General features: G+C 44.0%; 1 protein-coding gene across 1 annotated transcript in view; it reads left to right on the top strand.

Moving 5' to 3' along the window:
* Positions 1-3,803: 3,803 nt before the first annotated feature.
* LOC145344345 (intestinal mucin-like protein) overlaps positions 3,804-25,716 on the top strand; it is a 35,232-nt gene continuing 13,319 nt past the window's right edge. Inside the window, exons 1-10 of the mRNA XM_080191473.1 lie at positions 3,804-3,911; positions 4,926-5,100; positions 11,547-11,797; positions 13,677-13,860; positions 14,986-15,238; positions 17,969-18,150; positions 18,305-18,374; positions 18,505-18,614; positions 19,081-19,112; positions 19,220-19,397. Of these exons, the coding sequence (XP_080047599.1) occupies positions 3,804-3,911; positions 4,926-5,100; positions 11,547-11,797; positions 13,677-13,860; positions 14,986-15,238; positions 17,969-18,150; positions 18,305-18,374; positions 18,505-18,614; positions 19,081-19,112; positions 19,220-19,397 (1,543 nt within the window). The remainder of the gene's footprint in view (positions 3,912-4,925; positions 5,101-11,546; positions 11,798-13,676; positions 13,861-14,985; positions 15,239-17,968; positions 18,151-18,304; positions 18,375-18,504; positions 18,615-19,080; positions 19,113-19,219; positions 19,398-25,716) is intronic.

The following is a 25,716-nucleotide window of genomic DNA, read 5'->3' as shown; positions in this document are numbered from 1 at the left end:
AATTTGTCCTCATCTCAGTCCTTATCCTCAAACTATGACCCCTCGTCTTCCCCATCATTGGGAACATTCTTTCTGAATCTACCCTGTCTAATCCTGGTAGAATTTTATAAGTTTCTATGTGATCTCCTCTCAGTCTTCTCAACTCCAATGAATACAATCCTAACTGACTTAGTCTCTCCTCAGATAACAGTCCTGCCATCCCAAGGTTCAGCCTGGTAAACCTTTGCTATACTCCCTTTTTAGCAAGAGTATCCTTTCTCAGAAAAGGGCACCAAAACTGCACACAATAGGAGCCCTCATCAACTCCCTACATAATTGCAGTAAAAATCTCTATTCTTGTTCTCAAATCCTCTCGCAGTGAAGGGCAACATACCATTTGCCTTCTTTACTGCCTGCCATACCTGCACGCTTACTTTCAGTCACCGATGCATGAGGACACCAAGGTCTCACTGAGTACCTACCTATCTCAATTTACACCATTCAAATAATTATCTGCCTTCTGATTTTTTCCACTGAAGTGTATAACCTTATATTTATCCACATTGTATTACATCAGCCATGCATACGGTCACTTATTCAGCCTGACTACATCATGCTGAAGCATCTGTGCATCCTCCTCACAGCTCATCTTCCCACCCAACTTTGTATCATCTGCAAGTTTAGAGAATATACATTCAGTTCCCTCTTCCAAATCATTAATACATAATGTGAACAGTTGGGGTCCTAGCACAGATTCCTGCAGTACCACACTAATCATTGCCTACCAATCAGAAAAAGACACATTTATTCCAATGCTTTGCTTCCTGTCTGCTAACCAGCTTTCGATCCATCTCAAGACATTATCTGCAATCCAATGTGCTTTAACTTTGCATAGTAACCTGCTGTGTGGGACCTTGTCAAAAGCCTTCTGAAAATCTAAATAAACCATATCCATTGATTTTCCCAGGTCAACTCTACTAGTTATCTCCTCAAAGAATTCCAGTAGATTTGTCAAACATCATTTCTCTTTTTTAAATCCATGTTGATTTTGTATGATTATACCACTGATGTCAAATGCTGAGTTATGAAATCCTTGATAATGGACTCTAGGAACTTCCCTAATACTGACGTTAGGCTCACTGATTTATTGTTCCCTGTTTTCTCTCTACCTTCCTTTTTGAATAGCAGGCTTACATTAGCTACCATCCAATCTGCAGGAACCAGTCCAAAGTCCAAAGAATTTTGGAAAATACTCACCAGTGGATCTACTTTTTCCAGGGCCACTTCCTTAAGTACTCTGGGATGAAGGTTTTCAGGCCCTGGAAATTTACCCACCTTCAATCCCATTAATTTCCCCAAAACCATTTCTCTATCAGTGCTGATTCCCTTCAGCTCCTCACATATATGCATTGTTCAAGACTTAACATTGCCAAGTTAGTTCTTCTTTAGCACTCCCAATGTACGCTGAAACTGCATTGTGATTGATGAAATACATCCTCCAGTTATGTCCCTTGCTCATTGCCTGATCTGTAGTTATTTCATCACAGAGTGACAATTCTTAAACAATTAATTTCTGAAGTGAACAGTGTTTATCACAAAATATTTTCATAGTTACAGGTGGATCTTTTCACTGTTCATGGTTTTTGTATTTCTTGTTTACATTTTATGCTCCACCAACTACATTTTCTCAGACAAGCAGACATTTTGTTTAATTCTGCCAAAACCTCTCTCTTTGTATAATATGTAGAATCATAGATACTACAGTCTCTCACACTACAAACCGATCAGGCTAAGAGTAGTTGCAATAACTGAACTGCCAATCTTATCCCTCTTCTCAATGTGGAGGGAGAAGCACCTGATAGGCAGCATAGGTAAGATTTACAACTTGCAGGGCAGTTTCTTAACCCTACCAGGATATAAGTTGACACATGGGTGAGGACATAAAATTAGCACAATGCCATGGGTGCTGTTTCTGATGCCTACCTGCCTCCCCTGAATTTTACACAGGAGTTGGTGGATGACATGTTCTGCCTGTTGGCCAATTAATGCTCTTAAGTATCCAACTAATGGCTACCTAAAGGCCTCTCCCCACCTCCTCCATTGTTCTCTCCATGTCAGAGAGAAGCCTAGGCCAAGTGTAATGGCAGGCAGCTTTCACAGTTTGTGTTGGTAGGGGAGCAAGGGGGAAATCACCTCCTTTGCAGGCCTCTAGGTCCATCACGGGCCTCCTAAAGGTCTTGGTGCCAATGCTCCCCTTCCCCATTTTTTGCTTCATCCCTGACTGCTCAGCACAGCCCCAAGTTCCCTCAGTGGGACATGCCTCCTTAGCCCTGGCAAGACCCCATCCATGTACCTACACCTCCGGGCATATGACAATTACTGTTGGGGACTTGATGTAGTCCCAGCATTGGCCACCACTCTGATTGACCAGCAGTTCATGAGGCAGGTCTTCCTTCCGAGATGGGGGCAGAAGTCTCGCCCAAGTTACTTTAACAACTTACTAACCATTGAATGGCTTTCAGAAAAGGTGTCAGAGTGGGGGCAGACTTGCCTGTAACATTTCTGTCTTGGATGGTGGGGATCCTCTCTGTGTGTGAAACTCCTAGTGCAGATCTACAACATTGGATCCATGTTCCAATTGTAAAATGCAAGATTTGACAGTGAACTAATAACAAAGAACAAAGAACAACACAGCACGGGAAACAGGCCCGTCAGCCCAATGAGCCCACGCCGCCATCTTAACAATGTGTTTTTCCTCCTCCACACTTGACTCATGTCTATGCTTATGGTACCCCCATTGGAAACCAGATTAAGGGGAGAATAATTTAGGGACAATTTGTTACACCAATCAGCCTAAGAGCACATCTTTGGTGTGTGGGAGGAAACTGGAGCACCCGGAGGAAACCCACGCAACCACAGGGAGAATGCGCAAACTCCCACAGACACTGGCCCAAATCCATGTATCTGCACAGCAAACAGTGATAGTCACTGAGCTGTCGTGGTGCCCATCTGCTGGTCCAGTTTTAAGCATACACAAACAACGCGAAGTACTAGGCTACTCTCAAAACATCCAAGAGCAGCCCATGCACGACCCACCGTGTGCATGCCCCTCGTTAGACAACAAGGTGGACCGACGCACCTGTGGAGTAAAAGAGGAAAAACATCAACACATGTAACAGTTGATTTCCAGGAACGTCCCGAGGCTCTGATCCTTATTTAAACCAGTATCCTATAACCCTCCACCCCTGTTTCGCTCATGTGTCTATCTAATTAAACCTTAAACAAGTCCAGCGTGCCTGCCTCCACCACCTTACTTGGCAGTTCATTCCATACCCCCACAACCCTCTGTGTGAAAAACCTCCCTCTAGCATCCAAATTATACCTCTCCCCCCTCACCTTAAGCCCATGGCCCCTTGTGATATTTGTCTCCAACCTAGGAAAAAGCCTGCCACTGTTTACTCTATCTATACCCTTCATTATTTTATATACCTCTATCAGATCCCCCCGTAATCTCTATCTTTCTAAGGAAAAGAGCCCCAGTTTACCCAATCTTTCCTCATAACCCAGTCCTTCCATACCCTAGACAGCATCCTGGTAAACCTCCTCTGCACTCTCTCCAGGGTCTCCACATCCTTCCGGTGGTGAGGTGACCAGAACTGGATGCAGTACTCCAAATGCGGTCTAACCATTGTATCCATTCAAAACTTATAGCTGAAGATCTCCATTTGTATTTGTTTCCAGGACAGATAATATACAATTCCACAGACAAAGCAGGCTGGTGTTATTATGCATTCTGTTCTAAAGACTGTAAAATTGTGAAATACATGGAACCATGTAGAAGCACCACTTTCGCTCCACTAATCAACCAGACATCCACAGCAACAGCAGCACCACCACCAGCAGGTTGCCCAGCTCTGCACCCTCCAAAAACTGTAAGTAATGGACATGCCAGTCATAATGACTTCTCAGTAATCTATACTACTATACCTTAATGAATTTGTTGTGGGAAAATATTGGGAATAATTGGATTGCTATTCGAGTCAGTGATTGGGCAGTATTATTTTAGGGGGAGTTTTAAGAGAAGGCAAGGGAGGGAAATGTGGTGTGTGGAGTGACTGAGTTAGATGGAAATTTCAATTTCCCAACATTTTCATTGAGGTGCAGAGATGAAGTCAGCCACATGTCTGCAGCCTCATGCTATCCTTGGCATGTTCCGACTTGTGGCACGTTTGCATTGCATGAATATTCATCAGCAGACAATCTTTTTTAATGAGGTTATATCTTCAGGTTATGTCTGAGACCAGTGGTCTGGCAGGAGAATGGCAGCTTGCATGGAGGCTTGGGGTAGTAAGGGTCAATCAGAAATGAGGGGAGAGGATGGGACCCAGGTTCATTTCCTGCCTTGGGTCACTGTGCAGATTAGGAGGATTGGCCATGGTGAATGTATGGGGTTGTGGGACAGGGCGGGGGGGTGGTCCTGGGTCATATGTGCTTTCAGAGATTCGGTGCAGATCTGTTGGACCAAATGGCCCCCTGCTGCACTATAGGGATTCTATGGTTCCATGGTGGAGTAAGGACTGATGTCCTGGATGAGCGGTAGGTGTGTAAAGTAGTTAGGACAATCAGTCAAGGGGCTTAAAAGGAAGTGACGGCACTGTCCAAATGTGGGTTCATATCAAGGTGTCAACATTTACTTAAGGGATTTGACCCTATATTCCTCAAAAGGAACCGAAGGAACTAATGTGAACTCCACAGAGGAATCTCCCGGGAATTCCCCTTGGTGGAGTGGGGTAGATGGAAGATCAGAACAGCCCCCGTTGCAAAGATCTGGTCTAAAGGGCACATTGAAATCCATATCCTGGGCTTCTGTCTGTCTTCAGTCACAGGAATTCAATAAATTGTATGTTACGAAAATCATATTTGCCTTTTGTTTCCGCAAACCACAGGTGAATGAAACTTGGAAACTTGACAATTGTACAATGGGAATCTGTACAGGGAACAACACTGTGTCTGTAATACCACTGAAATGTCCACCTGTTACTTCAATTACCTGTGAAAATGGACTGCAACCCAAAAAAGTCTATGACCAATCTGGCTGTTGCTATCAGTATGAGTGTGACTGTGAGTATTGGAAGAATTGCACTGCCAAAATTAAATAGTGATGCAAAAGGTACAGAGATGAAGGATATTGTAGCAGTAACATGTGATTCACTATTCCACAGCAGAAATTGCATATTCTGCAATATTAATATCAATATTACTTAATATTTATGAGAAAGAGAACATAACATGTCCAGTGATATATATTTTTCATATTTATGGGACCTGGGCTTCTTTGGTTGGCCAACATTTATTGCCCATCCCTAGTTGCATGAGAACATTTAAAAGTCAACCACATTGCTGTGGGTCTGGTGTCACATGTAGGCCAGACCAGATAAGGACGGCAGATTTCCTTCCCTAAAGGACATTAGTGAACCAGATGGGTTTTTCCAACAATCGACAATGGTTTCATGGTTGTCAGTAGATTCTTAATTTCGGATATATTTTATTGAATTCATATTCCACCATCTACTGTGGCGGGTCCCCAGAACATTAGGTGAGTTACTGGATTAATAGTCTAGCGCTAATACCACTAGGCCATCACCTCCTCCCACCCCCAAATATAGAGACCAATCAGCTTTATATCACTGGTAGGAAAGATAATGGGGGCAATTCTCCCATCCCAACGCACTACTTTTCTAGTGCGTCAGGCCGGGAGAACAACGTTTGGATGGTTTGTGGGATTACGCATGCATCCCTGACGCACAAGCATCTCCAAGAGCTGGATATCCAGCATGGTCGGGACCACACTGGAAACTGGAGGGACCAGTAGGTAAATAATTTTAATCTTATATTAACATTATTTAAATATCATTATTGGGCCCAGGACTGAAGTCTCCAGGCCCGATAGCATCTCCCACCCGATCTGTACAATTTCACTCTAGCAAGATTTAGAGTAGATCCCCACTTTCGAGGAACTAGTGGGACACCCTGCTGGAATGAGGAGGCAATCGTGGCTCCCCAGGGGCTGGGTGGCAGGGGGGTTGTGCCCCTTGGGCATAGGGACCTGGGCAGTGCCAGCCTGTCCCCCTGGCACTGGCTAAGTGACAAAGTGCCCATGCCCAGAGGGCACCTTGGCACTACCCACTGGGCATCAAGCAGTGCGAAGGGGATGGAGCCAACAGGCTGTGGTCTGAGGGCAGAGCTTAGGGATGCCACTCTGCCTTGGGATTGTTCAGGGCTGGAGAGATGCCAGCAATTGGGACAGCTGGAGTGGGGGTGGGGGGGGGTGTTTGGATGTCAGCCTCCCGCCTCCCATGAGGTGGGGGGGGGGGGGTCTGCTGCATGGGGGTAAGTTGGGGAGTATCATCACTACTGGAGAGGAGGGGGGATGCTGGAGATCAGAGCACTCCTGGATGAGAGGTGGGTCAGGGGCTGGCTCACAAATCCTCGTGGGGGCCACAATCGGGCTGAGGGGAGGCTGGAGAGGCAGCACTGTGGAGGTCCTGGGCTGACCAGCAAACTGTAGGCTGACCGATTAGAGCCGCTGTGCATGTGCAGAGGCCAGATATGTCCCACCCCCGAGCTTTATTCACAATTGCATGGACTATGGGAGATTAGAGTGTGAATTCCCACTGAAGAAACAGGAGCGATTCTCCCATTGAGACCTGTAAATTTTCTGGCGGGTCCGGTTGGAAGAATCATGTGTTGGCCATTCCACGGGATTCACGCATGCGTTCCTAATGCATGCGCATTTCCCAGAACCGGCGAACAGTTGCAATCGAGACCGTGCTGGAAACCGGTGGAAAGAAAGGTAAGTCATTTGAATCTTTTTTAATATATTTTAAATATAGATTAAATGTGATTATCCGGCCAGCAGGGTTCAGACTAGCTCCCCATGTTAAGGGAACTAGTGAGAAACCCCACCGGAGTGAAGCGGAGACAATCGGGGACCTGGGAGGGGGGTGGTGCCCCTTGGGCATGGGAAACCTGGCAGTGCCAGCCTGTACCCCTGGCAGTGCCTAAGGGGGAAGTGCCCGTGCTCAGGAGGCACTGCCTAGTGGGCATTGAACAGTGCCAAGGGGATGGAGCCTATTGTGGGCGGGGCCTAGGAGCGATTGGTGAGAGTAGGGATGTCCTGCTGCCACTCTGTAGGGGGTGGGGTGGGATCTGCCTTCCGGCTGGGGGGTCAACAGGGTGGGGAAGGAGTCTGCCAGGGTGAGAGGGGTAGGGGGATTGCCTCTGCTGGTGGGGGTGGTGGTGGGGGGGGCGGGGGTGGTGTTGGGCTGGACATCGGGGCACTCCAGGGTGGAAAAGGGGGGGTTAGGCCTGGCCAGGGAATTGTTTTGGAGGCCGCTATTGGGCCATGTGGGGTAGTGAAGGGGATCCCAGACTGGCTAGCAATTGAGCTGACCAACAAACAGGGAGACTGACAGATTGGGGCCACTGCACATGTTTCCCCCCCACCTGCCCCCAAGATTTTTAATGAGACTTGCAATTGAGACCTCTGCATTGCACAGACTGGGGAGGTCCAGATCTGAAGCTGCACTAAAAAAAAGCTGTGATCTAGACCAGTTTTCCTGCCAATTTAACACTTCTGGGAGAATCACCCCCAACCTGATTGCATCGTTTTGAGGAGATAATAGAGAGAAGACAATAGATGTAATTGAACCTGATTTTCAGAAGACTTTTGATAAGGTACTCCATATTGAACTAATGAATAAGGTCAGAGGATGTTGAGTCAGAGGACAAGTAACTGAATTGCTAGCTGCTTGAAGGCAGAAAGTAGAGAGTGAGTGTAAAGGGTAGTTATTCAGAGTGGCAGAGGTGGGAAGTAGTATTCCACAAAGATCAGTGCTATATCCATAGCTATTCATAGTTCATATAAATGATTTGGACTTTGGAATCAAAACACTAAATTTGTGGATGATATCAAATTTTGGTAGGGGAGAGTCAATACAAAGGGTGTGGGCAACAAACTAAAGGTGGACATTCATAAACTTATTAGAAAAACTGCAGCAGCCTCAAGTACCAGAGAATGAAGGAGTTATTGGAATTGCAACCAAAGCCAGTGTACACATGCAGGAACTCCTGTAGTAGAACCTCAGTGGAATGTTGAGGGAATGTCTTACTGTTGATGAATCTCACTGGCTGGTTAGTCAGTGCCTTGATGACAACATGGATGTAATTGATGTCACTTTGCTCCTGGGAAGGTGACTAGAACTGCTAGTAAAGCCCCTTCTGTCTGGAATTGAAAACACTGTCCAGCTCTCACAAATATAAAATCAGTGACCTTGGAGATGCAATGTTTTGAAGTTTATTTATTAGTGTCACAAGTAGGCTTACATTAACACTGCAATGAACTTACTGTGAAAATACCCAAGTAGCCACACTCTGGTGCCTATTCAGTACACTGAGGGAGAATTTGGCATGGCCAATGCACTAACCAGCACGTCTTTCTAATTGTGGGAGGAAACTGGAGCACCCAGAGGAAACCCACACAGATACAGGGAAAATGTGCAAACTCCACACAGACAGTGACCCAAGCTGGGAATCAAATCCAGTTCCCTGGCGCTGTGAGACAGCAGAGCTAACCACTGTGCCACTGGGTTTGCAGCCTTTTGCAAGGGGCCACCAAGGTCTGTTGTTGCTCCTTGGAGAGAGCCAGAGGAGAAGATATTCAAAGCCATAGTGACTCATTAGCTGGGCGTGATGAGCAGTTCTGTGAAGAGTGAGATCCTCTGCCATGGGGCAGGAATCTCAGTGAGTATCTGCCTGGATATTTGCAGTCTCATGCAGCACTAGTTCTTCAAGATATCCAGGTAACTCCACCTTCAGTGGTGCAGCCTATATTGAAAGTGAGGACTCCAGTGCGTTCTGCACCTTTCCTTCCCTTCTGCCGTCCTCATGCCCGGGTCTCTGCTCTCCTACAGAGGATGTTGCTCCCAATTGTGTCTGGAAATTTTGCCCACACCTCGTATGGCCCCTGGGTGACCAAGTGCTTAATGATCACTCTTCTCACAACTTGCACAGACCTGATCGCATCTGTGTGGCAATGGCCAACTCACCATTTCTCCCTTTGTGCACCTATCAAATTTGTTGGGTCTTCCCTCTGTGTATCCACCTCCATGCATACAGTCTATCTCTGACCCAATTTGAGCAGAGCTGTCAGTGAGCTTTCAGAGAACTGCAATGATCTTAATTGGATTTATTAATGGATGGATGAGTTCTCAGAGGCATCCACCCTGATCAAACTTACCAGCAGTGGGATTGGTGATGAAAATCATGTACACTGGCCATTATTTTCTCACCTGCCCACTTCTAAATCTTGTCTCAAAAGTTCTTTCACTAATCCAAAATTGAAAGACCAACATTTGATATAATGTTTGTATCATATGTTCCTTCTGCTGAAAAGCAATTAAATAAACAAGCCCTTTAATTCCCTGACTGAAAGAAGAGTTGAGACAAATGGCAAGTGTTAGCTACATGAATGCCTGAGAGAGACAGCAATACTACCTGCTTTCATGCTTCATTTCCTGACACCAAAGCAGCAGTTGCTGAAGGTTGTTTTCTCAGAGCACAGCTAGAAAAACCAAAAGATAGCACAAATTAGGAAACCTTTGCAGGGTAATGCAGTCCCTACCTTGCTTGATTATTCTTGAACTGCAATCTTAGAAGCCCTCTTCCTACTGCATTAATTTCACACTTTCTCATTTAGTGTAGACTCTATCTCATTGTGTCTGTGAGTGACAAAGGAAAAAAGAATTTGAATTTATATGGGGTAGACTTCTCTGATCTATTCCATGCCTGCCCTGCTGCAAGTGGAACGGAGAATTTGGCATTGCAGACAAAACTGTGTTCACTTTCAGTGGCACCCGAGAATCCCAGCCACCAATGAGGATGGATGCTTTCATCCCACAATTTTAGTTTCTCACAAAACACATCACAGCCAGCAAATTGATTTTTTAAGTAAAATCATGTTTGATGTAAGTAGTAAACAAATATGGCAATTAATTTGCACAAAGAAAGATCTCTACAAACTGAAAATGTGTTAAATCGCCAGTTAATATATTTTAGTGGTTTTGCTTGAAGACTCAAATTTACAGGACCACCCTTCAGGATCCTTTATGCCAAACGGACAGGTGGCACAGTGGCCTAGTGGTTGGCACTGCTGCGTCACAGCGTCAGAGACCTGGATTTGATTCCCAGCTTGGGTCACTGTCTGTATGGAGTTTGGCCTTGGAGGGAGTGCAGAGGAGGTTTACTAGGCTGATGCCGGAGTTGAGGGGGTTGAGCTATGAGGAGAGGCTGAATAAATTAGGCTTGTACTCGTTAGAGTTTAGAAGAATGAGGGGAGATCTCATTGAGACGTATAAGATGATGAATGGGATGGATAGGATAGAGGTAGAGAGACTCTTCCCGCTCAGAAAGGATGGTAGGACTAGGGGGCATAGCCTCAAGATAAAGGGGGGGGGCGGTTTAGAACGGAGTTGAGGAGGAACTTCTTCACTCAAAGGGTGGTGAATCTCTGGAATTCTCTGCCCGTTGAAGTGGTGGAGGCTACCTCGCTAAATATTTTTAAGACGCGGGTTGATGGGTTTTTGATAAGAGAGGGGATTAAGGGTTATGGGGAGAGGGCGGGAATGTGGAACTGAGCAGCGACAGATCAGCCACGATCTTATTGAATGGCGGGGCAGGCTCGAAGGGCTAGTTGGCCTACTCCTGCTCCTATTTCTTATGTTCTTATGTATGTTCTCCTTGAGTCTGCATGGGTTTCCTCCGGGTGCTTCTGTTTCCTCCCAAGTCTGAAAGGCATGCTATTTGGAGCATTGGCCATGCTAAATTCTCCCTCAGTGTACCTGAACAGGTGCCAGAGTATGGCAGCTAGGGGATTTGCACAGTAACTTCACTGTAGTGTCAATGTAAGCCTGCCTGTGACACTAATAAATAAACTTAAACAGATAGATTGGGTCTCATTCTAATGTCAGTTTAGTATCTCATCTTAAAAGTACCACCTCTGACAATCTGGCATTTCCTCATTGATACATTGAAATGTTAACCTCACAGAGGCTTGATGTCATACTTTGTTTTACAATGCTCCTGTGAAGTGCCTTGGGATTATGTTGGGATAATGTTTGCCATACTGTTAACTGTTTTCTAAAGTGTAGAGTGGGCCTTCAATCCAAGGGTTTCCTATTCTGAGGCATGGGTGCAACCACCAGAGCCAAGCTGATTCTGCTACTGTATTGCCAACTTAAGGAACGCAATCAAGCCAGTTGGGAAGTAGATTGTTGCTGTCCAGATCCTTTCACAACTCACTGAACAGGCAAATACAAAGAGGATACTTCCCTCCATTAGCCTGGGTTGGTCTATGACTGAGTTTATACATGGGTCCAAGTAAGACTGTTTCCCTCTCTGAGGAAAAACATGACTGATGCATAACTTGTTTCTTTATTAAGAATTTACATCTGGCTTAACTTAAATTAAGCATTTCCCCAGAAACTCAGAATGTGACTTTGAAATTCCAGGTGTCTGCACTGGATGGGGAGGCGATCACTACCTCACATTTGATGGAACTAATTACACATTCCAAGGAAACTGCACTTATGTTCTGGTGAAGCAGATAAAGGAAATAATCCATGGATTCAAAATTATCATAGATGATGATATCTGTGATGTTGCGAAAGAACAATCATGCCCCAAAGCCATCAAAATATTTTACAAATCTTCAGTAGTAACACTGATTCGGATGACTGTCAACAAAATGGTAAAAACCAAGGTATGGACTGCTGCACTCCCATTTATGGCGAAACAATTAGACAGCTCCCCTAGCGATTTAAAGTATTTGCATTTTCACATGTACCAAGTCCTCCTGTCCAGCAGGTATCACTATTGGATTTCAGCTGGCAATGGGGTCTCTAACATATTGTTCTCTGGACCATTGCTAAAGCAGTGTTTGGCTGTGAGATTCCATTATAGAAAGCACTTTATTATTTACCAATCTTAGATATGAGAAACATTGCTTTAGCCAGCTACCAGAGGACTGCAAGAACCATGCAGAGTACTGAACCATGAGGTCAAGAGACGACAGCTAAGAATTAAAAGCAAAATATTGCAGATGGTGGAAATCTGAAATAAAAACAGAAAATGTGGAAAATACTCAGCAGATCTGACAGCAACTGTTCAGAGAGAAACGAAGTTAACATTCTGAGTCAAATGACCAGTTCTAAAGAAGAACCAAAGTTTATTCAAAAAGCTAAAAAGTAAACTTGGACACAAAACACAAAAGAAGTAAATAGTACGTTCTAGATTGTATGCAAACTAAACTTTAAGGGATTCATTTTCCTCCCTGTGTACAAGTTAGGTACAGTGCATAAGAACTGCACATTGTCTCACCTAACCTGAATAGGCCTGAAGCTCCATCACTGTAAAGCCATTCTTTAGTGGGAACTTGTGGCTGGACATGGGTAAAAAAAAATGCAAAAAAAGGCTCTTATCATTGGCATTAGCTGCTAACTGCAGGACTTCACAGCTGCTATCCAGAAACAGCTATGAGAATGTTTTTGGTCAGCCAGGAATGTTTTTTACTCAGGGAAAGATAAACTTATTGGTCAGTCTCACTCAGTTTACAGCCTCACTTCTGCTCAGATGCTCAGACCTGAGTGGAGTGTGCAAAGTATAAGACCCATTTTCTGTGGGTTAACCTCCTTTGGAGCTTCTGCCAAGCAGAGATCCCTGGAAAAAATGAGCAGCAAATTGTTTTGAATGTTGGCCAGAATTTTCCAAATCTCCATTCACTGCAATGGGACCAGAGAATCCAGTGTGAATTCTGGCATGAATGGCTGGAAAATTCCAGCCGTTATTTCTTTAGAGTTTTGATGTTTGCACCTGTTGCAAATATATTCCTCTACCTAAGATAATCTGCCCAGAAATCCAAGTGCAACATAAAGGATAGAGAGATCCACTGGGTTTGATATTCTGGTCGCGCTCACCCCAAGATCAGAAAATCTCGCCCAAGGTTAACAGGCCTTTGCCTGTGGTGAGCGGGATGGGAAAATTCCAGCAGTATTTTAAATTTCATCCCTTTTCTCTTGCTTTACACCAGTGAAATTAATATTAATCAGATGTGTAGCTGGACAAAACTATTTTTCAGGTTTTTGAGCAGCAAAGATATTCCTTACGTTCTGTACATTATTATCTGTAAACCTAGGTAACTATAAATCTACCGCATTACTGCTTGGAAGCAGAGGAAGTTAAGTTGTTCAGGTACAATCCTGATTGAGACACAGTGTTACAGTTTCATCTGAACATCAAAACTTGTTAAAATTGTAAGCTTTAGACTTATATTAAGTAATGGAGATATTTGTATTAAACATATATCCATTACTGCTGAACTCTAAACTTGGACACCACTGTACTGTCCAGTAACTAGCAAAATTGAATAATGTCTATAATTTATTAATAACATTGAGTATCTGTGTCAGATTACTAATTTTAATCCATACTGATATTTTCAAAATGTTCATAATAATTTCATGAATAAAGATTCTTTTTAAAATGATGACAAAGTTAACAGCTGTTTCCCCGAGTTTAGAAAGTAGAGGCATGACAGGAATAAGATCGTAGTTGACTGAAGAATTTTACCTCTAATTATACAGGCACTGGTCAATGGACAGGAGGTTATACCACCTTATTACCATGACGGGATAAGGATCAGTTCCTCAGGGATCACAGTAAAGGCTGAAATTGTGGCCATTAATTCTACCATTACTTTTAATGGCATGGACTTTACAATAGACATTCCCTACAAGATCTTTGGGAAAAATGTTGAAGGACAGTGTGGTATGTAACATTTCAATTATCATTTTTACTCTTAATTTTCAAATTATAAAATACTGCCTCTGACTAGAGGTCACATCATACATTGACACCCATGGATTTAATTTTCTTTAAAGCTAATGGAGATTTTTTATGGTAGTTTCTACTGTGGTCAATCCTTTCCTTCAGGAGATAAATAAATAGAGGCATTTACCTAAGGCAATACAAATTGTAGATGATCTGCTGAAAGTCAGTACAATAAATTTCTTTAACCTTTGTTGATTTCATTTTTCTAATTTCCTATTTTCATTGTGAAAGTTATGGTTACATAGATGTGTAACAAATCATCCAGAGTGTTGTTCTAAACATTGTAACTAGAATAGGTTTACACTAAAGAGAGGAACATTTAAGACCAATCTGTAAATTATTCACATAAACATAGAAACATAGAAAATATGAGCAGGATTAGGCCATTTTTCCCACTGAGCCAGCTCCACAATGCAGTGTGATCATGGCTGATGCTCTATCTCCATCACCCCACCCCCTTCTCCCCATTCATAATGTCTAGAAATGTATCTACTTATTTCTTAAATACACTCAGTAACTGGGCTGCCACAGCATTCTGTGGTAGAAAATTCCACGTTTACCCCCTCAGACTGAAGAAATTTCTCCTAATCTCAGTTCTAAATGTCTTATCTTATATCCTGAGACTGTAACCCCTTATTCGAGACCAGCCCCCTGCCCCCCTCCCCAACCCCAGCCAGAGAAAATAACATCCCTGCATCTAATCTGTCCAGCCATGTCAGAATTTTATACTTTTCAATGAAATCCTCTTCCATTCTTCTAAACGGCAGTGAACAGAGACCAAATAGACCCAATCTCTCCGTATACAAAATCCCTGTCATCCCTGGGTTCACTGCACTCCGTCTATGGCACTCAGAAGAAATCTCCAGATAGAGTGGTGGAGAGATGATCATGGTTCCTTTTAAGAATCCATTTGAGAATCAATTTGATGGTACAATAGAGTAACTTTATGATCAGTCTAGATGGATGGATCAAAGTGCATTGAATAACCTTGTCTATCCATATCTATCTTGTGATTTTAGTGATGAACTTCAAGTATAATGTTACAAATTTCCAATTCCCTAGGTACCTGTACAAACAACAAGAAAGATGACTGTACTTTGCCTGATGGAACCGTAGTGTCTTCCTGCTCTCACGCAGCACCTAAATGGCATACTAAAGATGAGAATAAACCACACTGCGATACAGAGATCTCAACCACAACTCAACCACCAATGCATCATTCAACTCTCCCACACATGGAAACAACAACCATCATGACAACTGTGCCAACCACACCATGTGCAGCATCAGATATTTGCAAGCTCATTTTAGGCCCGTATGTTATACCTCAGTGTGAAAATCTGAAACTTTTGCATATAGGAATTAATCAATGTGTCAGTATGTTTGTTTAGCAGGAATGTCACTGTGTTACCATGGACTGTCAATGTGGACTGTTAGTGTGTTAGTGTGGATTGTTACTGTCTTAATGTGGACTGTCAGTGTGGACTGTCCGTGTGTCAGTGTGGACTGTCAGTGTGTCAGTGTGAACATTCAGTGTGTAGTGTGGACGGTTAGTGTGGACTGTTACTGTGTTCGTGTGGATTGTCGATGTGGACTGTCAGTGTGTCAGTGTGAACTGTCCGTGTGTTGGTGTGGACTGTCAGCATGTTAGTGTAGACTGTCTCTGTGTTAGTGTGAACATTCAGTGTGTTAGTGTGGTCTGTCTGTGTGTCAGTGTGGTTGTCCATGTGTCAGCGAGGGCTGTCTGTGTGTCAGTGTGGACTGTCCGTGTGTTAGTGTGGACTGCCAGTGTGTCAGTATGATCTGTTGGTGTGTCAGTGTGGGTTGTCTGTGTGTCAGTGTGGACTGTCCGTGTGTCAGTGTGCACTGTCCCTGTGTTAGCGTGGATTGTCCATGTGTCAGTGTCAACTGTCAGTGTGTCAGTGTGCACTGTGCCTGTGTTAGTGTGGACTGTCCATGTGTCAGTGTGAACCATCAGTGTGTCAGTGTGGACTGTCCATGTGTTAGTGTGGACTGCCAGTGTGTCAGTATGATCTGTCCGTGTGTCAGTGTGGGTTGTCTGTGTGTCAGTGTGGACTGTCCGTGTGTCAGTGTGGACTGTCAGTGTGTTAGTGTGGACTGTCCATGTGTCAGTGTGAACTGTCAGTGTGTCAGTGTGGACTGTCTGTGTGTTAGTGTGGACTGCCAGTGTGTCAGAATGATCTGTCCGTGTGTCAGTGTGGACTGTCTGTGTGTCAGTGTGGACTGTCCGTGTGTCAGTGTGGACTGTCTATGTGTCAGTGTGGACTGTCTATGTGTCAGTGTGGACTGTCAGTGTGTTAGTGTGGACTGTCCGTGTGTCAGTGTTCACTGTCCCTGAGTTAGTGTGGACTGTCCGTGTGTCAGTGTGCACTGTCCCTGTGTTAGTGTGGACTGTCCATGTGTCGGTGTGAACTGTCAGTGTGTCAGAGTGGACTGTCAGTGTGTTAGTGTGGACTGCCTGTGTGTCAGACTGCACAGTCCCTGTGTTAGTGTAGATTGTAAGAAATCTCACAACACCAGGTTAAAGTCCAACAGGTTTATTTGGTAGCACAAGCCACAAGCTTTCGGAGCGCTGCCCCTTCATCGGGTGAGTGCGAGTTGTGTTCATAAACAGGGCATATATAGACACAAATTCACTTTACAAAATAATGGTTAGAATGCAACTCTTTACAGGTGTGTTCATGTCACACTATCTGTAACCCCCACAACTTGTCTAGGCTTACAAAATCTCACTAACTGTCCTGTCTGGAGACAATACACATCTCTTTAACCTGTGCTTAACCCTCTCTCCACTCACATTGTCTGTACCTTTAAGATTTGATTACCTGTAAAGACTCGCATTCCGATCTTTTTTTGTAAAGTTTGTGAACACAACTCCCACTCACCCAATGAAGGGGCAGTGCTCTGAAAGCTTGTGATTTGTGCTACCAAATAAACCTGTTGGACTTTAACCTGGTGTTGTGAGACTTCTTATTGTGCTTACCCCAGTCCAACACCGGCATCTCCACATCTTAGTGTGGACTGTCAGTGTGTTGGTATGGACTGTCAATGTGCTAGTGTGAACTGTCTGTGTGTCAATGTGAACATTCAGTTTGTTAGTGTGGACAGTTAGAGTGGGCTGTCTGTGTGTCAGTGTGGAATATTGGTGTGTTAATGTGAATTGTCCATGTGTCAGTGTGGACTGTCCGTGTGTTAGCGTGAACTGTCCGTGTGTTGGTGTGGACTGTCCGTGTGTCAATGTGGATTGTCCAAGTGTTAATGTGAACTGCCTGTGTGTTGGTGTGGATTGTCTGTGTGTTAGTGTGGACTGTTTGTGTGTCAGTGTGGACTGTCCGTGTGTTAGTGTGGACTGTCAATGTGTTAGTTTGGACTGTCAGTGTATGGTGTGGACTGTCTGTGTGTCAGTGTGGACTGTCCATGTGTTAGTGTGTGTGTTGTCTGTATGCACATGGCAGGATTCACGTATGTGCATGGTATGTGCTTTCATTGCGTATGTGGTATCAACTGTAAGCTTGGGTATAAGGTGAATTTTTAGTGCCTTTATACTGTGGGTTTTAAATGTGATATTTAAGTGTATGGGACTGACATTCAGTACTGTACCTGGTTTAAACATGACAGTAAGCAACCTGAAAGTGGTTTTTGCATAATTTACTGTGCCATTTTAACCAGTGCTCTTGCTGCTGCCACCGTGAGCCGTTGCCTACTGGAGAGTTTGCCTGCTTCAGGCATGTGAGCATTTGCATTATGAAAGTTCATCTCTGATGTTTGGAATTTCCTGGCTCCCTCCTGGCATGCTTTCTGGTGGTGGATTGCCATTGGCTGCCAGCAGAATGATTATGGCATTCTGCATGGCCGCCCCATCCTGACACCGGGGTCCCCACCGTGGAGTTGCTGTGGGACCGACCCAACAAGCCCATCCAATGATACTTTAGACCAACAAATATACTTACACTGTCAAATGAACTGGAAGTGGAACAGCTCAACTCAACTTTACAAATCTGTAAAATAATCTTTGTTTCTTCAGTGCCTTTTCAAAATGTCATGACATAGTTCTTCCAAAGCCATATTATGAAGCATGTGTACATGATGGATGCCACAACAGGAATAAAACAGTAACATGTTCCAGTTTAGAAACGTATTCTAAAATATGCCAATCCAAAGGAGATATCTGTGTCAACTGGCGAGAACATACCAATGGAACATGCCGTAAGTAATTCATCCATCTTCATAGAATCTGGATATTTTCAAACATTGATGAGTAAGCAATATGTCAATCATTATCTCAAGCAGTAAATGTTTTTATAGGATTAGGTTTGTTACACCAGTTCTCAAATTATCTTCTTGAATTTAACACTCACAGAATATCACTGCCCTGCAACAATGGAATATAAACCATGTGAGTCAAAGGCACAGCCTACTTGTAGCTCAAGGTTTGTTGTACATATTTTCAAACAATTCTCAATGACAACAATTGCAAAGTTCTTTCTCTCTTCTTCATTCGCTCTTTTTGTGCCCTCACCTCTTTTACTGTATATAACTGATACTCTCTTTAATAATTAGGTATACTGACAAAAATACCCTGAATGACAGGACTGGTCATACTGAGGGCTGTTTCTGTCCGGCTGGGAAGTTCCTTTATGCACCATTAGACACTTGTGTGGACATCTGTGGTAAGCATATTTCTCAGTTACAATTTTTACAGCGTATAGTCAGGTCACTGCCAAGTTCCAGGGATTGAATCTTGCCACGAAAACTGCATTGTTCACCAGCAGGCTGCGCGTATCTCTAACTTGTTTGCTACTTGGGGAGACATTTGCATCTGAGAACTGCAGACAAAATTACACACGTTGGGGATTGTGTAATATACAAAGATAGAATAAATTTCATGGAAACAACTCGAAACAATATTTCAATACATTTCAATCATGCAGGTTTTTTTTGTATAATATCCTTGTTTGCTACTGGCTGACCACTTCTTGAAGTCTGTTCTGTTTCTTGTTTGGTAATCGCTTATTCTCATTCGCTACTCTGAATAGGCTTTGTTTTCTTCCTCTCTATTGATTATTTAGATTTTACTCTGTTTTACTGCTGCATCAGTTTATGAAACATAATTTATGATTTGTTTTAATCTACTAGAGTGTATTGGACCTGATGGGAAACCAAGACAAGTAAGTTCTTTAGATGAACAGATAATAGTTGTCAGCACACTTCACATTCATTTCAGTTTTAACCCTCAATAAAGATCTCCTGACAAGTGTTTTTGTGTTTATGACAGATTGGTGAAAAATGGCAAAGCAATTGTCTGGACTGTTTCTGCAATAATGCAACATTAAGCATTGTCTGTAAGCCTCACCAATGCCCACCATTGTCACCAGTAAAATGCAACCAAGAAGGATTTGTGCCAGTAGTTCAAAGAAATCAAAGTCAACCTTGCTGTACCGAAATCATTTGCCGTAAGTGAGACATATTATACATTATGCTTCATATAAATATTTCACTGTGCAGTTGCAGGATGAGATATGCCAGTACCCAAATATATTCAATACTTCTGCCTGTTTGCGGTTTTGTCTATTTATGTAATTACTTTGATAAAAGTTAAATTAAATTCATAAAAGGTTAAGTTCCAGCAATACACAGACATGCTTGGATGTTCATCAGGACAATTGTTGAAGTACCATATAAAACAACCAGGTGATGACACGGTGGCACAGTGGTTAGCACTGCTGCAGGGACCCGGGTTCAATTCCCGCCTCGGGTCACTGTCTGTGTTTGCACATTCTCCCCGTGTATGCATGGGTTTCCTCCGGGCACTTCGGTTTCCTCCCACAATCCAAAGATGTGCGGGTTAGGTTGATTCGCCATGCTAAATTGGCCCTAGTGTCAGGGGATTAGCAGTGTAAATATGTGGGATTATGGGAATAGGACCTGGGTGGGATTGTGCTCAGTACAGACTCGATGGGCCACATGGCCACCTTTGCACTGCAGTGATTCTATGATTTTATTGTTTGTTAAGGTTACACAACCTCACATACACCAACAGTTCTAAGGCCATCAGACGTCAATAAGCACACCCTGCATCTTTTAATACAAGATTTTTTCTCAATATGCCCAAAAGGGCTCAGATAAAGCAAACAATGTAATCATCATAGTCCCATATCATTACTACAGATTTCTCATTGAACTCGTTAACTTTGACAGCCAAGAAAACCACTTTTCAATAGAGAGATCTGAGGGAGGGACCACTCTTTGTCTTCCTGCTGGGGCTATCAGTTTTGAACAGTATGCACAGTATGACAAAGTCACTATGCAGGTACACAGAAAATTGGGACAGCAAACGGAATGTTAACCTTTGTGACAAAGGGGATGGTGAAAGTTTAAAAGTAGGGAAATCTTGCTACAACTAGCACATTGCTGAGACCGCAGCTAAAGAACTGTATACAGTTTTGGTCACCTTACATGCTTGCATTTATAACATGCGATTTAAGCACAAGGACTGCATGAAAGGTTTCTTTATTCCACTATAATCAAAACTGTATAAACTATCAAGGGAAAACATAACTCCCAGCAACAGCTATTTACCGAGGATATTCACCACTGATGCTCTAGATCTCTATCCTAGTCAGAACCTCAGCACCTCAACGCAGCACCCACCTACCCATTTGGCCTGTTTCTCAGCTTCACTGCAATTCTGCTCGCCTCTCTCTGTATGAAACTTCTCAGACTAAAGAGTGCTGCCAGTCAGTCTGACTAGGTCCCAATGCCTTGTCCTGCCTCCACAGCTATCCTCAGGGGCTTCAAGCTGTGCTAGGAACCTGCCACACTGCCATTCAAAAGCCTTGGCTTGGTCCTGATTGTCTTCTCCCTCACTTCACAATCTCTAGCTCTGCCCCTCAGCTTGTCAAAGACACTGATTCCTGCAGGGACGAGCCACATGGACCGACAGGTTCTGCTGCTGGGCTCTCTCGCCACTATCGTCAACTGCAGGGAGTAGCAGGGTAAATATGTGGGGTTACAGAAATAGAGCCTGGGTGGGATTGTGCTGAGTGCAGACTCAATGGGCCATATGGACATCTTTGCACTATAGTGATTCTATGATTCTGTTGATTGTCAAGGTTACACAACCTCACATATTCCATCAGTTTTGAGGTCATCTGGCGTCAATAAGCACATCCGGCATATTTTAATACAAAATTTTTTATTAATATGTCCAAAAGGCCTTGGATAAAAAAAAAATGCAATCATCGTAGCTTCCACTGAAAGCAATTTAGAATTAACATAGAACACTACAACACAAACAGGCCCTTCGGCCCACTAGTTGTGCCGATCACTTCTATACCTACTAAGCCATAGACTTATCTATAACTCCCAATCCCATTAGATCCCATATACTCATCCAGAAGTCTTTTAAAAGACCCCAGCGAGTTCGCCTCCACCACCACCAACGGCAGCCGATTCCATTCACTCACCACCCTCTGAGTGAAAAACTTACCCCTAACATCTCCTCTGTACTTGCTTCCCTGCACCTTAAATCTGTGTCCTCTCGTAGCGACCATTTCAGCCCGGGGAAATAGCCTTTGAGAATCCACCCTATCTATTCCTCTCAACATCTTATAAACCTCTATTAGGCCACCTCTCAACCTTCGTCTCTCCAGGGAGAAGAGTCCCAGCTCCCTCAACCTATCTTCATAAGGCATGCCTCCCAATCCAGGCAACATCCTTGTAAATCTCCTCTGCACCCTTTCAATAGCTTCCACGTCCTTCCTATAGTGAGGCGACCAGAACTGCGCACAGTACTCCAAGTGGGGCCTGACAAGGGTCTTATAAAGTTGCAGCATTACCTCCCGACTCCTAAGCTCAATCCCTCGATTAATGAAGGCCAGTACTCCATACGCCTTCTTTAGAGAAGGTTCACTAAGCTGACTACTAGGATGAGGGGATTGCCTTATGAGGAACTATCGATCATGTTGGATCCATATTCCTCAGAATTTAGAAGAATGAATGGCAATCTTTTTGAAACATTAAAGATTCTGAGGAAGTAAACTCTAAGAGGGGAATCTAGAACTAGGATCATAGCTTAAAAATAAGACTCATTTAAGGCAGAGAATGAGGAAGAATTACTTATGGCCAAAGGTTATGAGTCTTCCCAGTGAACAGTGTTGGCTGTGTCATTGTATATTTTCATGGCTGGGTTAGACAGATTTTTGATCGACAAAAGAGTCAAAGGCTATGGAGGGCAGGGAGGAAAGTAGAGTTAAAGTCACAATCAAATAAACCTTGATCTTATTAACTAGTAGCATAGAGTTGATGGCCCAAATGGTCTACTTCTTATGGGAATGTGATATTGAGAAAGACAGCAAGGTGAGATGCCAGATTGAAGCATGACTGTCTACTGTCTATATTAGAATTTATTCAATATTTAATTATTTAGTAAGTCAAAAGGGGATCAGTGCATGGAGGCAGAGGGGCATGACTGAGGGATTGAGTGAATGAAGTAATTAAAAAGGCACATAGGATCCTGAGTTTTATGTGTAGAATCATAGAAGTAATAGTAAGGCAGATACAATGAACTCTTATAAAACTATGGTTTGGTCTTAGTTGGAATATTGGCTGGTACTTTCTGGCCATTTCCCTTGGCAGGACCAGAAGGCCAGTGAGTGGCACATTCAACAGACAACCCTGGGGACATCAGCGGGAGCTGAAAACCCCACCACCAGTCAATAACAGACTGTCTCCCATTGCCACAAAACATGCAATGAGGTACATCTCACCCATTGTATCCAATTCTGGACAATGCATTTCCAGAAGGAAGTGAAGGCTTTAGAAACAGTGCCAAAAAAGATTGACAAGAATACTTCCAGAGTTTAGGGACATCATTTACATGAATAGATTGGAGAGACAGGTTGTTCTCCTGAGAGAAGAGCAAGTTAAGAGGAAATTTCCAATTTCTAAATCATGAGATAGCTTAACAGAATAGATAGAAAGAAACCGTTTCAATTGGAGGAAGAATCTAGAATGGGCGGGCATTAATTTAAGATGATTGACAAAAGCAGCAACAGCAACATGAAGACAACCTCTTTTAGTCAGTGACTGGTTCGGGTCTGAAATGTATTTCCTGAGAGCATGTTGTAGCCATGATGTGGAGATGCCAGTGTTGGACTTGGGTAGGCACAGTAAGAAGTCTCACAATGCCAGGTTAAACAGCAGGTTAAATCACGAGCTTTTGGAGTGCTGTTCCTTCATCAGGTGAGTCCTGATGACCGAAATTACTGACCGGTTAGTCTAACCTCAGTGGTTGGTAAACTGATGGAGAAGATCCTGCGAGATAGGATTTATGAACATTTAGAGAAGTATAGTATGCTCAAAAGTAGTCAGCACGGCTTTGTCATAGGCAGATCATTCCTTACAAGCCTGGTTGAGTTCTTTGAAAATGTGAGTAAACACATTGATGAAGGAAGAGCGGTAGATGTGGTTTACATGGACTTTAGCAAAGTGTTCAATAAGGCCCCCATGCAAGACTTCTTGAGAAAGTGAGAGGGCATGGGATCCAAGGGGTTGTTGCCTTATGGATCCAGAACTGGCTTGCCCGCAGAAGGCAGAGAGTGGTTGTAGATGGTCTTTTTCTGCGTGGAGGTCGGTCACCAGTGGAGCGCCCCAGGGATCTGTTCTGGGACCCTTGCTGTTTGTAATTTTCATAAATGACCTGGTTGAGGAAGTGGAGGGATGGGTTGTTAAGTTTGCTGATGACACAAAGGTTGGTGGTGTTGTGGATAATTTGGAGGGATGTCAGAGATTGCAGCGCGACATAGATAGGTTGCAAGACTGGACAGAGAAGTGGCAGATGGACTTCAACCCAGGTAAATGTATAGTGGTCCATTTTGGCAGGTGAAACGGGATGAAGGAGTATAATATCAAGGGTAAGACTCTTAACAGTGTAGAGGATCAGAAGGACCTTAGGGTCTGGGTCCACAGGAGTCTTAAGTTATCCTCGCAAGTAGAGGATGTGGTTAAGAAGGCGTATGGTGTACTGGCCTTCATCAATCGACGGATTGAGTTTAGAAGTAGGGAGATAATGCTGCAGCTTTATAAGACTCTAGTCAGACCCCACTTGGAGTACTGTGCTCAGTTCTGGTCGCCTCATTACAGGAGGGATGTGGAAGCTATTGAAAGGGTGCAGAGGAGATTTACAAGGCTGTTGCCTGGATTGAACATAAGAACATAAGAAATAGGAGCAGGAGTAGGCCATCCAGCCCTTCGAGCCTGCCCCGCCATTCAATAAGATCATGGCTGATCTGTCGCTGCTCAGTTCCACTTTCCCGTCCTCTCCCCATAATCCTTAATCCCCTCTCCTATCAAAAACCCATCAACCCGCGTCTTAAAAATATTTAGCGAGGCAGCCTCCACCACTTCAACGGGCAGAGAATTCCAGAGATTCACCACCCTTTGAGTGAAGAAGTTCCTCCTCAACTCCGTTCTAAACCGCCCCCCATTTATCTTGAGGCTGTGCCCCCTAGTCCTACTGTCTTTTTTGAGCGGGAAGAGTCTTTCCACCTCTATCCTATCCATCCCATTCATCATCTTATACGTCTCAATGAGATCTCCCCTCATTCTTCTAAACTCTAACGAGTACAAGCCCAGTTTATTCAGCCTCTCCTCATAGCTCAACCCCCTCAACTCCGGTATCAGCCTAGTAAACCTCCTCTGCACTCCCTCCAAGGCCAAAATATCTTTGCGCAGGTGCGGCGCCCAAAACTGCACACAGTACTCCAGCTGCGGCCTCACCAATGCCCTATACAGCTGCAGCAAGACCTCCCTACTTTTATATTCAATCCCCCTCGCTATGAAGGCCAGCATCCCATTCGCCTTCCTGACCACCTGCTGCACCTGCAAGCTGGGTTTTTGCGACTCATGCACAAGGACCCCGAGGTCCCTCTGCACCGTCGCCTGCTGCAGTTTTTCGCCCCGTAAGTAATAATCCTTCCTACCATTCTTCCTACCAAAGTGGACCACCTCACACTTGCCAACATTAAATTCCATTTGCCATTTCCTGGCCCATTCACCCAGCCTATCTAGATCCTTCTGTAGACTCTCCACACCCTCCGCACAATTTGCCGTTCCCCCAATCTTGGTGTCATCAGCAAATTTCGACACTCTACACTCGGTTCCCTCCTCCAGATCATCTATATAAATGGTAAAAAGCTGAGGCCCCAGCATCGACCCCTGGGGCACTCCAATAGTCACCATCCGCCAATCCGAATAGCACCCATTGACCCCAAGGTTGAGGGAGCTAGGTCGTTTCTCCTTGGAGAAACAAAGGATGAGAGGTGACCTGATAGAGGTGTATAAGATGTTGAGAGGTATAGATCGGGTGGATTCTCAGAGGCTTTTTCCCAGGGCTGAAATGGTCGCTGTGAGAGGATACGGGTTTAAGGTGCTGGGGAGTAGGTACAGAGGAGATATCAGGGTAAGTTTTTCACTCAGAGGATGATGGGTGAGTGGAATTGGCTGCCGTTGGTGGTGGTGGAGGCAAATTCGATTAGGTCTTTTAAGAGACTTCTGGATGAGTGCATGGGACTTAATAGGGTTGAGGGTTATAGGTAAGCCTAGTAGGTAGGGATATAATCGGCGCAACTTGTGGGCCGAAGGGCCTGTTTGTACTGTAGTTTTTCTATGTTCTCTATGTTCTATGTTGTAAGCAGTTGCAATCAGGACTTTCAACAGGGAGCCGGACAAGCATCTGAAGAGATTAAAAAAAAGCTACAGGGCTACAGGGTG

Source organism: Carcharhinus amblyrhynchos, chromosome 6 (genome assembly GCF_965287045.1).
Source record: "Carcharhinus amblyrhynchos chromosome 6, sCarAmb.v2.hapA, whole genome shotgun sequence".
Taxonomy (NCBI): domain Eukaryota; kingdom Metazoa; phylum Chordata; class Chondrichthyes; order Carcharhiniformes; family Carcharhinidae; genus Carcharhinus; species Carcharhinus amblyrhynchos.
The sequence above is the reverse complement of the archived record's forward strand: the minus strand, read 5'-3'. Positions and strand labels throughout refer to the sequence as shown.